At 49.7% G+C, this 15729-nt stretch overlaps 1 protein-coding gene across 1 annotated transcript in view; it reads left to right on the top strand.

The window, feature by feature from the left end:
- Positions 1–15137, top strand: part of ANKRD49 (ankyrin repeat domain 49) — a 46605-nt gene extending 31468 nt beyond the window's left edge. The window contains exon 3 of the mRNA XM_069639268.1: positions 12457–15137. Within this exon, the coding sequence (XP_069495369.1) occupies positions 12457–12909 (453 nt within the window). The 3' untranslated portion in view covers positions 12910–15137. The remainder of the gene's footprint in view (positions 1–12456) is intronic.
- Positions 15138–15729: the final 592 nt, after the last annotated feature.

The raw sequence follows: 15729 nt of genomic DNA, 5'->3' as shown, positions 1-15729 counted from the left end.
ATAGGTAAGGCAACTCATTGGCATTACTTTAGGCATTCTATTGGGATCTACAGAACGGCCAGAGGTCTGCGGAGCATCCATAAAATACGATGGGCCATGCACCCCCGCGCAGCCTTGGAAGCAATATGCGTGTGTGGAAAGTCTTGAGGTCGGGGACCAGTCTATGTGGTCTACAAGTTGCCCCCTCTAGCAGGTTCACAAATGCCCCATTATAGGATTACCAGGGGGAGATTTACCAGTTGTATTCCAGCTGTAAGTCAATGTAGCTTTGTCTTAAATGCTGCAATGTCAGGAGATAGGCCTGGTAGGCTTTGCCCGGCAGCCAAGTGTTCCGTAAGCAGCTGTATCCCAGTGTTCAACAGGACAACTGGTACCCCTTGCACGAGAGCTCCCACAGTACCGGCACACGACAAGTGTTGAGGATATCTCCTCTGCAGACTCTCCGGCCTCAGCCCAGGATCCACTACACTTTACAGGCAGCTCAAGACGTGACACCCCTGTAGTAGGCCTCGTGGTGCAGCACTACCACTGGAGATCCTCGTTTGACTCGGGAGGCACCAGTGCATGAGCCAGACCCACAGCCCTCAAATAACCCGCGTATCACCGCTTCAGCGGGTTAGCCAGGAAGCCAGGATCTTCTCGGTACTGCGAGGGGAGCACCCCGCTTGTCAGATCAATGACCACGCCACAGGGCCACGTGACAGATTAGGAGTTGTGTTGTCTCATGACCCAACACAGTGGGGCGGCTCTGTGTTCAGAACTGAGCCCTGCAGACACTTCAGCACCCTTCAAATCGCCAGTCAACCAGGGACTGTTGTGTGCACGCTTTGCTCATGATAGTGTGTGTCAGGGACAGCGTCGCCTGGGTCTGGAGTACGGCTCACCACCATAGTTCCTGCATGTTTTGTGGGTGGATTGTGAATATCAGCGGAGGTGCGGGAGAACAGAGCCACTCCCTCACCGTCAACACAGCCGTCCAGACTGCAGGAGCGTCTTGCCAGCCACAAGGATGTGATACAGCGAGGAAGATGGTACAGCGACAGCCACCTTAGTTATGGTAGTGCACAGGAGGAAGCAGCTTGGACGCTGCCTACAGTGTATTAGACAAGTACGCAGGTACCTCTCCTTGTAAGAGAAACGTTTATTTAAAGCCTCTGGGCTGTTCCACAATAAACATGAGCCGGTGCCGCAGAGTCCCCAAGGATCGCACTGCAAAGCACAGTATTGGGACCTGTGCCAAGTAGACCCTGTGTCAGAGGAGTAATCCGCCACGGGCAACAGTAGAAGGCCGCTGACACACGGTCGGGCCGCAACACCGTCAACCCTTCACAGTCGTCAGGCAGGGTTCGGAGTGACTGGTGCTCACGAACCGCAACAGGACACAGTCCACCCCTCAGCACCCCCATTCACGGCCGTGTGTCTGGTCTGGTCTTGGTAGCACAGCACACTGGGTCAGGAGGAGCCTCCCGGCAGGTGCGCAGTAGCAAGTGGTTCGCCAACAGCACGCAGCACCCCGATCAGGCTGTCTCTGCCGATTCCCCAGCCGGACCCTCAGGGACCAAAGCACCACGATCCGTGCCTTCACGCCCTCAACCAGGGAACTCTCGGCAGGGTCAGCGGGTGTATATAACACTTGCAGGTGCTCCCTTGCACTCGCCTCAAAGCACTGGATGCTTCGCTGGCGTCGGGCACAGGGTGTCCAGTACACGGGAGGCGCTAGGCGCCACCTCCAGCACGGTCCTCAAAGCTGCGACAGCAGCAGCCTCACAGGGTCAAACAGGCCATTCAGGCCGCATGGTATTCACCGCTGGTGGTCCTCCACTGGTGATTCCTAAGCCACTAATCCACGGCTGTTTAGCGCCAATTCAGAACCACAATTGCTGTCTATGTCGGAAGCCTCGGCTTCTTCAAATCGGTCGGTGGCCATCTTGCTTGGCTGCTCGACAGCGCCCCCAACTTTAAACAATAGATTTGATAGCTTTTTGGGGCCAAAAGCTCATGAACCACTGAACAATTTCAGTGCTGCTTCAATATTTTTTTTTTTTTAACTTTATATTATTAGCATTTTCGTAATGTAACAAACAGGCTGAAAGCTTTACCATAGAGTATACAAGTCACAAGCCCAAACAAAAAAGAAAAAGAACCCCTCCCCCCCTCATCCTCCCAAAAAGACGAACCCTCCCCCCCAATAACTTGAACCCAGTAGAACCCCCTTCACAGGGAGACGTGATGCAAACTTTATGTGACCGGAGTTCGGGAAAGAGCGAGAATTTAAACTGCATGTTTGGCTGTGTGTCATCCGCTGTCCGTGGGTGCCCTTTTCCATCCATGTTCCCTCCCAGAACATCAGTGGACCTCCCATCCCCAGATCTGCTGTACCCCGTACCAGTTAGTCTGGAAAGAGTTCATGTCATTGTTCATCATCGCCGTTAACTTGTCCATCAAGAACATGTTTTTAACCTTAAGTAGCCAGTCCTCCTTCGCGGGAGTCTCCCTGCTCTTCCATTTCTGGGCCAGGGCCACCCTCCCAGCCCTCAGCATTGTTTCCCACATTCTCGGGTATCTGTATACATCCGTATCCTCTGGGGGAAGGCCCAGCAGCACGGTCAGGGGATTATGGGGGAGCAGTTTCTCCGTAACTTCCGCAATCCAACCCCTTACCCTCTCCCAGTATGTTTGCACTTTCGGACAGTGCCACCACATGTGGCCCCTCGTGCATGCCTGGTCGCATCCCCTCGGGCAAACGGGGGATGTTCCTGTGAACATTTTTGACAGTTTGACGGGGTCTCTTATGCTCCATGTCCGCTGTGAACAGGTTCCCGTGGAATGCTATTTTAAATATCCTCGACCAGGAGTCCTCCGAGATTTCTTCCCCGGCCAGGTCGTTCCAAAAAGTGCGGAACCCCCTCCTTCTCCCCACATCAACAGTGTTAAGGATTTTATACATTGCAGATACCCCCCCCTTCCTGGAGGTTGCAGTGTCGAGTAGTTTCTCAAAGGGGGTCATCTATCTCTTTAGATTCTGGCCCCATGATTGGTCACACAGGATACCCTTCAGGCGGAGGTATTCGAATATGGAGATTGACTCCCGGCCGAGGGCGACCCTCAAATCTTCGTATGGTAGGAATTCTCCCTCTTTAAACATTTGTTCAGCCCATTCCATCCCTGAATCTGACCAGGACTGTGCATTACGGAACCCCCTGCTTCCCAGTCTAAGTGGGTGACCCCAAAGGGATGACATCGGGGACGGCCATGATGTCAGATGTGCCGTTTGGGGGCCCTCCCTCCAGATTGCCCAGAGAACTCCCAATGTTGGGTGGGATTTGAGTCTGTTTGGGATGTATTTATGTGGGGCCCATAGGAGGTCGCGCACTTTGAGTGGGTGCGCATCCATGTCCTCCAGGTACGACCAGTATGTGCCCATCCCTTCCCTCATGTGTTCCAGGAGGACGTGCAATTGGGCGGCGCGGAAGTAAAGGTGGAAGTCAGGCAGCCCGAACCCCCCCTCCTCTCTAGGTAAGGTAAGAATGGCCTTCGCGGTCCTCGGGGTCCTGCCCTGCCATACAAACTCGCGTACCGCGTTCTGGAGAACCCTGAAGGTTTGGTCGGGGACGCTGGTAGGGAGAGCGGTGAAGAGGTATAGTAAGCGCGGGAGTATATTCATTTTCACTGCCGTCATGCGGCCGTACCAGGACAGGATCATGGAGCCCCATCTCCTTAAATCAGCGGTGACCTGTGACATAACGGGGTCATAGTTGGCAGGGGCGAGATTGGAAGGTCCCTGGTCAGAAAGATCCCCAGGTATCTGATAGAGGTCTTCCCCACCGCTATTCCCCCCAGACTGTCCGAAGAGGCCAGGCCTGGGTCCCGAGTTCTCATGGGGAGGAGGACTGATTTAGATGTGTTGATCTTTAGGCCTGAAAAGTGCCCAAATGCAGTCAGCAGGGACAGGAGGGGGGGGAGTGAGGCTCTTGGGTCCTCCAGATAGGCCAGGATATCGTCCGCAAACGGGGAGAGCTTGAATTCTACATCCCCTCTCCTGATCCCCCTGATGTCTGGGTGTGTTCTGATTGCTATTGCCAGGGGTTCCATAGTTAGGACATAGATCAGTGGGGAGGGTGGGCATCCCTGTCTTGTCCCTCGTGATAGGGGGAATGGGTCTGATAATCTACCATTCACTTGGACTCTGGCCTTTGGGGCCCTGTATAACGCGCCCACCCAGTCCCTGATGTGTGTCCCGAAGCCCATCCTCTGAAGGGTGAGTTCCATGAACCTCCACTCGACCCTGTCGAATGCCTTTTCTGAGTCCAGGGAAAGGACGCTCGCGTCTAGGTCCGACACCTGGGCGTAGTGAAACAAGTCTATAGTCTTAACGAATATTATCTGAGCCCTGTCTCCCCCTAACAAACCCCACCTGGTCGCCGTGGACCAGCTTCGGTAGGATCCCCTCCACCCGGCTCCCGATGACCTTGGCCAGGATCTTGACATCAATATTCAGCAGGGAGATCGGGCGGTAGGAGGAGCACTCCGAGGGGTCTCTACCGTCCTTGGGGAGCACTACAATGATTGCCTCCATCATGGAGTCCGGGAGAGGGCCCCCCTCCAGTACCGCATTGAACACCCTGACCAGGTGGGGGGCGAGGGCCAGCCAAAACCTTTTGTAAAAGTAGACTGAGTAGCCATCTTCGCCCGGGGAAGTGCCCACCTTCATGCCACTGATCGCATGTTCCACCTCCTCCTCGGTCACCGGACCCTCCAACCCCTCCGCCATCTCCCTAGTCAGAGATGGGATCTGTATGGAGTTTAGGAATTCCTCGATCTCGTCCCCCCGTCCCCCTTGTATTCGGACGAGTATAGCCTTTCATAGTATCGGCGGAAGGCCTCTCCAATGTGGGAAGTATCATATCCCAGCTCCCCCACCTCGTTCTTCACTGCCTTCACCATTCTACTCCTCTGTACCTCCCTCAGCCTCCAAGCTAGGATCCTGTCCGCCCTGTCCCCTTTTTCATAATACTTTTGTTTAACCAGGTGGAGGCTTCTCTGTTTTGTGGAGGAGGAGGTCTTTTAGTTGGAGCCTGTAGTCGTCCAGGGCGGCCACGATTTAGGGGCTCCGTAGGGGGGCCTCCTGGTTGGAGTTGGGCGATTTTTTTATTTTATTTTATTTTTTTTCCCCCCTCAGATGCCGTTCCTGGGCTTCCCTTTCTCTTTTCCTCCGGGCTCCCAATTGGATCAGGACTCCCCGCAGCGTAGCCTTGAAGGCGTCCCACAGAGTGTGTGTTCGCACCTCACCGTTGTCATTGAGTTCAAAGAAATCTGCAATGGCGTCAAGAACCTCCTGGGCTAGGACCTCGTCCTTCAGGAGGGAATCGTTACACTTCCATCTTCCCCTGTGTTCATTAAGACCCCCTCTTGCTATGGTGACTCGGACCAAGTCGTGGTCAGACCAGGGGACTGGGTCAACCCTATGGCCAGTGACAAATGGATACAAGGTCTCATCCACCAGGACATAGTCTATCCGGGAAAATGACGTGTGTACGGATGAGTAGTAAGTGAAGAGGGGGGTGGGGACCAGGTCTTTTCCTGTCCCGGGTTGGGTCCAAGACCATGTTAAAGTCCCCCCCCCACCACCACCGTCCCGTGGACAAAGCCTTTGAGTTTGTGCCTCACCTCCTCCCAGAACTGGATTTGGCCTTCATTTGGGCCGTAGACAACGGCTAGGGTAAGGGGGGCTCCCTGCAGGGATCCCCGCACCATCAGGTAGCGACCCTCTGGGTCTTTCAGCACGGCCTCTTTCTCGAGCCCCACGTTCCACGCCACCAAGATGGCCACCCCTCTCTTTTTATTTTTGTGGGATGCACTGAAGACCTCCCCAATACCTCCTCCCCGGATTGTGGGTTCCTTCCCCCGTGGCCAGTGGGTTTCCTGCAAAAAGAGGATGTCGAGGTTGGCCCTTCTAAACTCTCTGCAGACCAGGGATCTCTTTGTGGGCGTGTTTAAGCCCCGTACATTGAGGGAGCCCACTCCCAGGGCAGGCAGACTATCAGCCATAGTCCCTGATTCCCTCCCTCTCGGTCAATACCCTCGTATCTCTTTTCTTCACGTGCTCCCTTGGTTCTACTTTGTGGTCCCCTTTGTTCCCTTCCCCCTCCCCCCCCCCCCCCGGGTGGGCCTAGAACACCCCAACTGCCCCCCGTACTCCAACCGTGTCTGAACAACCCCAACTCCCGTAAACACCCCCAACCCCCCCGGCGTCCAGCCAATTAGTTCTGCCATTGCTGGCTTTTGGCCGAACCACCAGCCTGCCCACCTCGGCCAGGCATTTCACACATAAAGCTCATACCCTCGAGCCCCCAATGTTTCCTCCCCGGCTGTAAACCGACCATGTGTCCCCTGTACTTGCTGTTCGTGGGGACGGTAGTAGTGGTAGACTCTCCGAATCTGCGCATATCCGTCCCGGATTCGGTGCGTCACCCCCGTTCTCAGTCCTCCGGGTCATTTCGTTCTCCCGCTTTTGCCGGTGATGGGGTGTTCATTTTCCGAAATGTCCTTGCACCGGTGCGCCTTCTCCTCTCTCCGGACGGGCCGGGGCTATTTGTTCTCAAGTTCTCTGGTCCCACTGGTCCCCTCCGGGGATGCGGATCCAGTGTATACTCTTGAATAGCACTCCGGATGTCTTCTTCCGTGATCAGGGTTGAGCGTTGGCCCATGTATTCAAAGTTCAGGGAGAAGGGGTAGCCCCATCTATAACGCACGCCCTTTTCTTTGAATAGTAGCGTAAGGGGTCGGCACAGTCTGCGCTTGGCCAGCGTGTAGGAGGAAAGATCCTGATATATTGAGACCTGAGCGTTGTTGTAGGCGATTTCTCTGGTCTTTCGGACCTCTTCCAGCACCTTTTGTCTTTTCCGAGTAATAGTGGAACCGGACCAAAATTGACCGGGGGGCCCCCGCTCTGCCCCCTGCCCTATGCACTCTGTCAAATGTGGGCTCGGTTGTCATCTCCTGTGCGAATAGGAGGGTGATGATGTCCTTCACTATTCGGGTGACGTCCCTCTCCGTTTCCCCCTCCGCTTCAGGTACCCCGAAAATTCTGAGGTTGTTCCGCCTCTCCCCGTTTTCAAAGTCATCCATCTGTCGGCCCCTTTCCTCGTCCCTCTTCTCCAGGGCTTCCAGCCTCATACATAGTTGTATGTCCTGGGCTACTGTTGAAGATTGGTTGGCCTCCACTTGTAATAGTCTATCTTCGACCTTGTCCACCCTCTGGTCCATTTTTTCAAACTTCTGGGCTATATCGGAACGCATGTCCCTGATTTCCTGCAAGATCGAGGCAAAGCCTCTTTCCATTGCTGCCGATGAGGGGGCTGCATCCTCGGGTTGGGCCATAGTTCCTTGGGGGCTCGTACTCATGTTACCTCTGGGGGTCTCCTGTAAACGGTATCCCTGTAAGGCTTCTCGCAAGTTCATCTGGTATTTACCTGCACCTCGCAGTGTCGACCCCCCCCCCCACCCACTCCGGGTCCGCACTCGATCTTCCTCCCGGGGCGCTCGTGCAAGGGGGGGGAGGCCAGGCGAGGCCGCTCGCTCGCGAAACAGATGGGTCTTGGCTGTTTCCTGGGGGTTAGTCTTTTCTTGGGGGGGGGGGGCGGGCACACGCCCCACCCATCCCTGGGTGGGGGCCTCTCACCCCCTCGATGTCTGCCGCAGTGGTCCGGGGCTTCTTCTGGCCGCCTTGTAGAAGGGTGTGGCCTGGGCCGGCGGGGGCGGAGGGCACCACGACCCCGACGCCCTGCCCGAGGGCTCTCGTGTTGTGGGGGGGGGGCGGGCACACGCCCTACCAACAGTGGGTGGGGGCCTCACACCCCGACCACCCCAAGTTCTTCTGTCCGTGGGGGGGCAGGGCGCCCAAGACTGGACCCCCCTGGATGGGGTCGATGTATTCCAGGGGGCCCCCCCGCGCTTAATCCAGGTGTGCGGTGAGATATCCCCACCCGCGCCAGCGGGGGAGCGGCCCTGCCCCGGGGACTCCCGATGGGGGCGGAGGGCGTCTGAGCGCCGGTGCGCTCCGCTCAAGCGGATCCAACCGCGAGCGCTCCGGGACGGTCTCCCGGGCCGGGGGCGCTATTCCGCCACTTCTCTGGTCCGGGCGGTGGGGGGGAGGGGAGGGGGGAGCCCGTCTCCCGAGCCACCACCGGGCTCGCAATACTTCCGGCCTCTCGTCAAGGCGAGGCGGCCTCGTCCCTCCTCTGGCGTGGGGCCCGTTCAGGCCGCGTCTTCTTTCGCTGGACCCGATCTCGGGAACCCCGGGGTCGTCGGGCTCCGCTCTTTCTCTCGCGGGGCGCCCCGAGGGTTCACCCGTCCTATTCGCTGCGTTGGGCCCGCCGAGGGGGGTTTCGGGGGGGGGGGCGGGGGAGCTCAATTCCCTCTGGACGCCTGGCTTCGGGGAGAGCAGCACGTTTAGGCAGCCATTGCCTGCGCGCCCCCTGGTGGCCCCTCGCTGCTTCGATATTACCGCCATCTACTTCAAGCTTCCGATCGTCACTTGAACTGACAGAAATCTGAAAATGAAAATATGAGTCATAGGCAGAATGCAAGACTTCAAAATGGGATATCTGATCTTCTTCAGACACCAAATTAAGCTGGCATGCTGGCTGGGAAACACCCAATTAATGTATTAGTTTCCAAAAAGCTTAAGAGTATTTATTACGCAAAATAATTAACATACCTTCAGAATTCCATTGATTCCTAAGAGCACGATTCCCTATCGGCCAGTTTTTTAAAAATGTGTTTTTATTGGCATTTCAACTTTCAAACAATAACAGTCCCCCTTACCCCCTCGTTCCCCCTTACTGGTTCTCCCCCTCCCCACCCTAGGATCGCCATACCAAGAAGTTTATGAGGGAACAGTCCAAAGCATCTCAAGTTATTAATCAAAGGATGTCCAATAGTCTCAGTTTCTAATAGCACCATTGTTCCCGATAGTCTTTATGTAGAAAAGTTAAGACCAAGTCCCATTCCACTCTCAATTTGATATAGTCCCCTTGGACTGAATAGGTTGCCCACTCTAGAGCGGCGAAGTGCCAGATTTTGGTTATCCAGTCCTGCTCACTGGGTATCGAGGGTTGCTCCGTTTTTGTGCTATTAATGAGTGTGCTGCTACGCTGATTATCATATAGGCCTTCCTTTGTGGCTTCGGTAGCGAGGGATCCAGCACATCACCCAAGCCCAACATAGCTTCTCCAATGTCCTTCATCACCTGGGGATCAAAGATACCTCTCATTTCTTTGACTACCACATCCCAGAAGGGCTTCGGTATGGGGCACTGCCACCAGATATGGATCCAAGTGCATGTTTTGTTGCACCCCCGCCACGACACCTTTCCTGTACATTTGGTCAAACTTTGTGCTCCTGCACTAATACCCATTATCAGTGACTTTATTAATGCCACTTTCATTACCAACTCTATCCCCGCCAGCATCCAAGTGGCATGGGTAACCTCTCTACTGAAGAAACCGGCCTTAGCCCCATCCATCCATTCCTAACAACTACTGGCCCATTATGACTGTCCCATTCTTACTGAAAATAGTGGACCGAATAGCCTATTTTCAAATTCAAGATTACCTGTAAAGCAACCGCCTGCTAGGAGCCAGGCAATCAGGCTTCCGGCCTAAACGCAGAACTGAAACAGCACTCCTAGACTTAAAAATCCAGATGGACAGTATTTGTGACGCTGGTAACCTGGGTATCCTTCTCCTCCTCGATCTGTCAGCCCCGTTTGATTTGTTAGGTCATGACAAATTGTGCCTTGCTCTGTCGGAAAACTTCAACTTCTACCCAGATGCTGCTTTGTGGGTCAAGTCCTTTTTATCAGAATGCACCTCTCGAGTCTTTATCGGAGATGAGGCTACAGATCCCATCCTGTACCTATAGGTGTTCCTCAAGGCTCTATCTCCTACATTGTACAACCCCGATATTAATATTTTATTTGTAGCTCTTGACGCCATGGGAGTCGTATACACACATTTCGCAGATGATACGCAGATCCTTATCCCCCATCATGGGGGATTATAAACTTGATGCCACTACCATTAATAAGATCTAGGCTATTATACCAAATTGGATGGCTACCAATAACCACTGTCTTAATGACAAAACTGAGTTCCTCCTTGTAGGATCACCCGCCCGCCTAAAATCTCTTCCTGCAGACTACGCTACCATCACTATCGATGGTACATCTATCCCTGTCCTAAAACAGGTAAACACATTGGGTGTATACCTAGATACCCCCTTATCCATGACTAAGCACATCAATGCCCTATCCTCATCAACCCCCTACACTAGCCGCCAATGCCTTACGCCACAGAACTGCCTCACATTAGCACGAGCCCTCATACTATCCAAATTAGACTATTGCAATATCCTCCTATTGGGCACCTCAACAACGAGCCTGGCCAAAATGCAACTGTTACAGAACAAAGCCCTCTGATCAGCCTTGCCACCAGGAACAAACCTATCTCCCACATCAGAAGAGGTGTACACTGGCTTCCTGTCCAAGCTAGAATTATATTTAAAACCCTGATCACGGCACACAAATGTATTACCAAGGATGCCCCTTCGTACCTAAACAATTGTCACCCATTAGGGATCAACTAGATCCCTAAGATCCAGATCAGCACACATTTGAATGTACCCAGGTTCAAGAGCATTATAGCCGGGGGATCCAGCTCCCAGTAGCTGCACCTAAGTTGTGGTACAATCTCCCAGTCCACATTAGAAACAAACTATTACGTCAGCGCTTTAAGAAGCTGATCAAAATCTGGCTATTAAATAAATTCAACTAGTCTACTCCTTACCATGGCCCCAGTTAGACGTGCATCCTCACTGTTTATGTAACAAGCTTGATAATTCTGTACTGTGTATGTAACGTTTAAGATAATTCCCGTATTTGTTTTAACTTCATCTGTCACCAGCTAATCTTCTAAGTAACCAACGCTGTGATACCCCTGGGTTTGGACGTTTAACAAATGCAATAAAAAAAATAAATAAAGCGGTAATCCTGCTGCCTCTCTCCTTGATCCCCATGCCTTCTGCTCTCATTCCTTGAGTATATCATCTTCTCCTTCTATATCTGGCTTCTCTTTTCATCTAGTCTTTTATGACATTCCCTTTTCAGCATGTTACAATCTTACCAATTCTTAAATAAAATCTCTCTCCTCAAGTGTGGTTCCATTTTTCTGAAATTCTCCAGCATGCTGTTCTTTCTCTTCATACTTTAATACTAACTTCTTCCCCCCCCCCTAAATTCAGTTTATTCCCCTAAATCCATTGAAACTGCTCTCATGTCAGTAACTTCCCCACCTTCTTGCCATTCTAAACAATCCTCTCTCCTTATTCTTCTAGACGTATCTCCAGGTTTTAATAGTGTGGATCCTTCCATTCTTCTCTTCTCTTCTCTTGGGATTGCTGGTCCAGTTATTTCGTGATTCTCTTCCCAACTATCCAATCCCCCCCTACTCTGCATCTTGGGCTAATGATAACTATCCTCTCTCCATTTCAGGGACCCGCAAGGTTCAGTTCCTGGACTGCTATTTAATTTCTATGTTGCACCTCTTTTTTTTAATTATTATTCACTCTTTCGGTCTAAAGTATCACTTCTATGCTGACAGTTGTCAATTGTTTGCTTCCTAGTCTTTCTTCAGTGATTAATTGCCCGCTTCTATCTGTCTTTTTGCCATCAAGTCTTTGATTCTCTGTCATTCTCTCCACCTTTAATGTATCCTATACAGAAATTCCCATCTCTCATGACTCTTCCCATGGTTGTCCTTCTTTTATTCAATACCCCCTCGACTTTCTTTTTCCTCCTGTGCTGATTACCTCTGTATTATTGATCACTCACATTCCTCCTCATCTTTGCTCTTTATCATTCCTTCTTTTTTCATTTTTACAGCTTTTCTTACTTTTTCTGCCACAAAGCCTCTTATTCTTAACCCAATGTATATCTGACTGGACTGCCGTTCAATGCTTTTTCTTGGCTGATCTCCTGCTTTGACTTCCCATCTAATCCTTCTCTCTGCCTCTTTGATCTGCTGTTCTTTTCTTATTAGGCGTTTCCCCCACACCTTCCTGTGGCCACTTCCATTTTTATTTCTCTTCCCTAAACTCTGGAACTGTTCCTTATTCACATCGGTCTGCCTCTACTCTTGCTTGCTTTTTAAAGTACTTCTTACATCAAATAAATACAGCGTTCTAATGATATCCATGTAGCTTACTTTGACCAGTCAGCAACAAACCTCCAGCGCTTGAACTGCAACTGTTCTCCCATAGCCCGTTAAGCCATGTTGGTGCCATTCAAATGTTGACAACTAGAATTTGGCAGAGTGAGATTGCATATTCGTTGAATGGGTAATTTGTTTAGAGTGGAAGGAGGGTGCTAAAAATGTATGTTTCTTTTTTTCCCATCAGCTTGCCACGGTTCAAAGACATCTTTCTCAAAGTTCAGCTTTAGTTAATGTCAAGGATGAAGATGAGTACACTCCGCTGCATCGAGCTGCTTACAATGGACATCTGGAGATTGCTCGCGAGTTGATAGCACGTGGTGCCGATGTTCGTGCTGTCACAGTGGATGGATGGACGCCACTTCACAGTGCTTGCAAGTGGAACAACACAAAGGTAGCTTCGTTCTTGCTCCAGCATGGGGCAGATATCAACTCTCAGACCAAAGGTTTGCTCACACCATTACATCTAGCGGCAGGAAACCGCGAGAGCAAAGACACTCTGGAACTTCTACTGATGAATCGATACATAAAGCCGAATCTTAAAAATAATCTGGGTGAAACTGCATATGAGATTGCAAGGCGGACAGATGTATATTATTATCTTTTTGAAATAGCTGAAAGTTGCATCAACTCTGTATGACCTTTTGAAAAGTGATCTTGTTAGACCTGCACTATATCGAACAGATGTATCTTCAGTGGCTATAAAGTGAATGTATCTTAGTGTTGGGCACAGTGCTAACTGATGGCACAAGGAAACCCATTGAGCAAGAGAATTACTCCTAAAGATGAAAAGCAGACTGGTAGATGCCGCTGGTGAAGCTAGTTGATGCATTCAGATAGTAATGCTGATGGGTGAAAAGAGAATGTTGTTGTACTCGTGCGCCCCCTAGTTCTTCTGATGCCCTGAGGGGAAGTTGTGATGAAATGGAGTTTGGGATTTTAGGAGAGCCGTCTACACATCATTTCATTATTGGCGTTCCCTTACTGAGTTACGAGTTTATGGGGAAATTGGGAAGAATAGTGCACTTCAGGACCACAAACGTGTTGTGCAAGTGGAGTGAGGCAGGTGCAAATTGCCTATTCAGAGCACTTGTCAAATTCGTATTTACTTGTGAAAATGTACAGCTTGTTGTCTTTTATTGATTTGCAAGCTTTGCATTGTTGTTGAACCCAGAAATGTCCCGCAATTTGTTTAGGAATAGTAAGTAACTGTGTGGGCATTCACTTGAGAGCCCGTCTGCAATGCATTCCCTTCCATGATGCCCACTGAAAGCCCATGAACCTTTAACATGTTTATGCTGCACAATAGTTCTGACACCTTTGCCAAGGTTGGGTGAGGTGAAGGGATGCTTTGCATAAAACACGCACCTGCCCCTAGTTCCATATTCCAGAATATTCCCTGCATCGCGAGAGCCGTGTTTGCTAGCATGACCACATCGGTTGGGAGGGTCAATAACCGATCACGTCCCTGCATGCCATTTCTATCCTAGCTTGCTCCTGCTTCAAGTTTGCATACGTCATTGTTGGCAGTTTTGAGGGGCACATCAGCGTGCTTTGTTTGGTAATACAGATGCACTTTGATTTGCATACAGGAAATGAGAATGTTCCTTATTTGCAGCCAATCCAGAATGCAGACACCATTGCCTTGTGCCGTGCCAACATTCTTATTACATCTACCTCAAGTAACTTCCAATCTGATCAAAATAACTCTAATTTCTTTGTATATAATCGCAAAATGCCTGTCCATAAAACTCATTTGTTGGTCCTTTCCCACAAATTAACATTTAATTTTCAGTGGTCTTATTTAAAGATTACAACCCAAAGCTCTGAAGTAGAGTAGTTGCCCGGGTTTTTTTAATGTTTTACTGAACATAGGCAACTACCCCACTATAATTATAAACTCCCCAAAAGTCCCTGCTCGTTAATAATAAGTCTGTAGGATAACGACCTCCTTTAAAAAAAAAAAACAAAAAAAAAGTGCATTCATCAACTTTCCACGCTCCATCCTTTACAGATTTTTTTACAAAATTTCTTTTTTTTTAAATCTTGGTCCATCTTTGAGTCTTTTAAATCAATGTAGTGTGTAATACCTTGATTTGAAGCGTATGTTCTAATGTGTTGGAACTATCTCCAAGGAAATTATTGAAAATAAAAGCCCCCTTATCACTGCAAAGTCCTGCTATGCCGCTGCATGAGACCGTCCCGTAAAACCAGCCTACATCATGCATGCAGTGCAGTATGATTTTTAGCTGTTGTGGCAGTATCTGGCAGTGTTGTAATGATGTTTCACAAGAAATGTGTTTTTGAATTGCTGAACATTTAAATTCATTGTGTAGTAGTTATTGCTGATGCATTGTACCTTGGGAACACTTTGCCATTCTAATGACGAGTTTAAAGTTGGGAAATATTTAATAATGATTCAATCTGAAAAAATCACTAGCCGAAATCTGTAATGTTTAAAAGAGATGCATTTCTTTAGCTTAAAGATAATCGTCATGTATCCATATTTGGTGCCTCGAAACGTGTTTAATTAAAACTGGCATTATATTTTGTTTGCTGTGTTTTGCAAATTTTCAGGATAACAAGAAACATCTTTGTACATTACAAGACTGGTTACAACAGAGTCATGCCAACTGTTGTAATTGGCTAGATCGTTTGGTAAACATGTTCTGACTGTGTTTATATTTTGTTATATTGTGTATGGGGAAACTGAGCTGTATGGCAGATTAATTTTATAATGCATGGGATTTACCAATGGTAACATTCAATGTTGAAAAAGCGAATACTTTAACAAAAAATATTTTCTTTTTTTAGCTATGTAACGCTACAACTTCTGCTCCGTTCTATAAAGTATAACCGTAAAACAGAGTTGTTTCCAAGTTTAGCTTTGTAACCTTTTGTTAAACTTTGGGACACAATCCAAAAATATTTTCTTCCTCAAGTGATTTCTGCTATGTATGTATTTAAAGGGATGCTGAGGTTGAACTGGGCCACTTACGATGCTTAAGGTGCAATGGAGGGAGAAGATGGGATGGGGAGATGTAACAAAAACACAACTTTAATGCTTGAACACCCACACCTATATATATATATATCTATATCTATATCTTAAGGAAAGGCAAATCCAGCGGAATGCACTCCTGAGAGCAGCTAAGAGATGGCAATGTTCACTCAGCGAAAAAGGAGCATGACAGCAAATCCAGGCAGCTCAAAAGTTGCTTTATTATTAAATGTGCATCAGAGAAGGAAGGCTCTGGATAGCAAATGACGCATTTCGCGGTATTCTGACCGCTTGATCACGTAGGTAGAATGAACACAGATGATGGACTACGTTTTAAACCATAGCAACTCTATGGTAATACAGAGTGGCGACTTGCCCATGTCAGCGCTTTATGGTATCACAAGGCAGCCATATTTGAAGATCCTGCAACAGCATAGTGCATATACATATAGTGGACCC

Source organism: Ambystoma mexicanum, chromosome 7q (genome assembly GCF_040938575.1).
Source record: "Ambystoma mexicanum isolate Mex_15411 chromosome 7q, UKY_AmexF1_1, whole genome shotgun sequence".
Lineage (NCBI taxonomy): Eukaryota > Metazoa > Chordata > Amphibia > Caudata > Ambystomatidae > Ambystoma > Ambystoma mexicanum.
The sequence above is the reverse complement of the archived record's forward strand: the minus strand, read 5'-3'. Positions and strand labels throughout refer to the sequence as shown.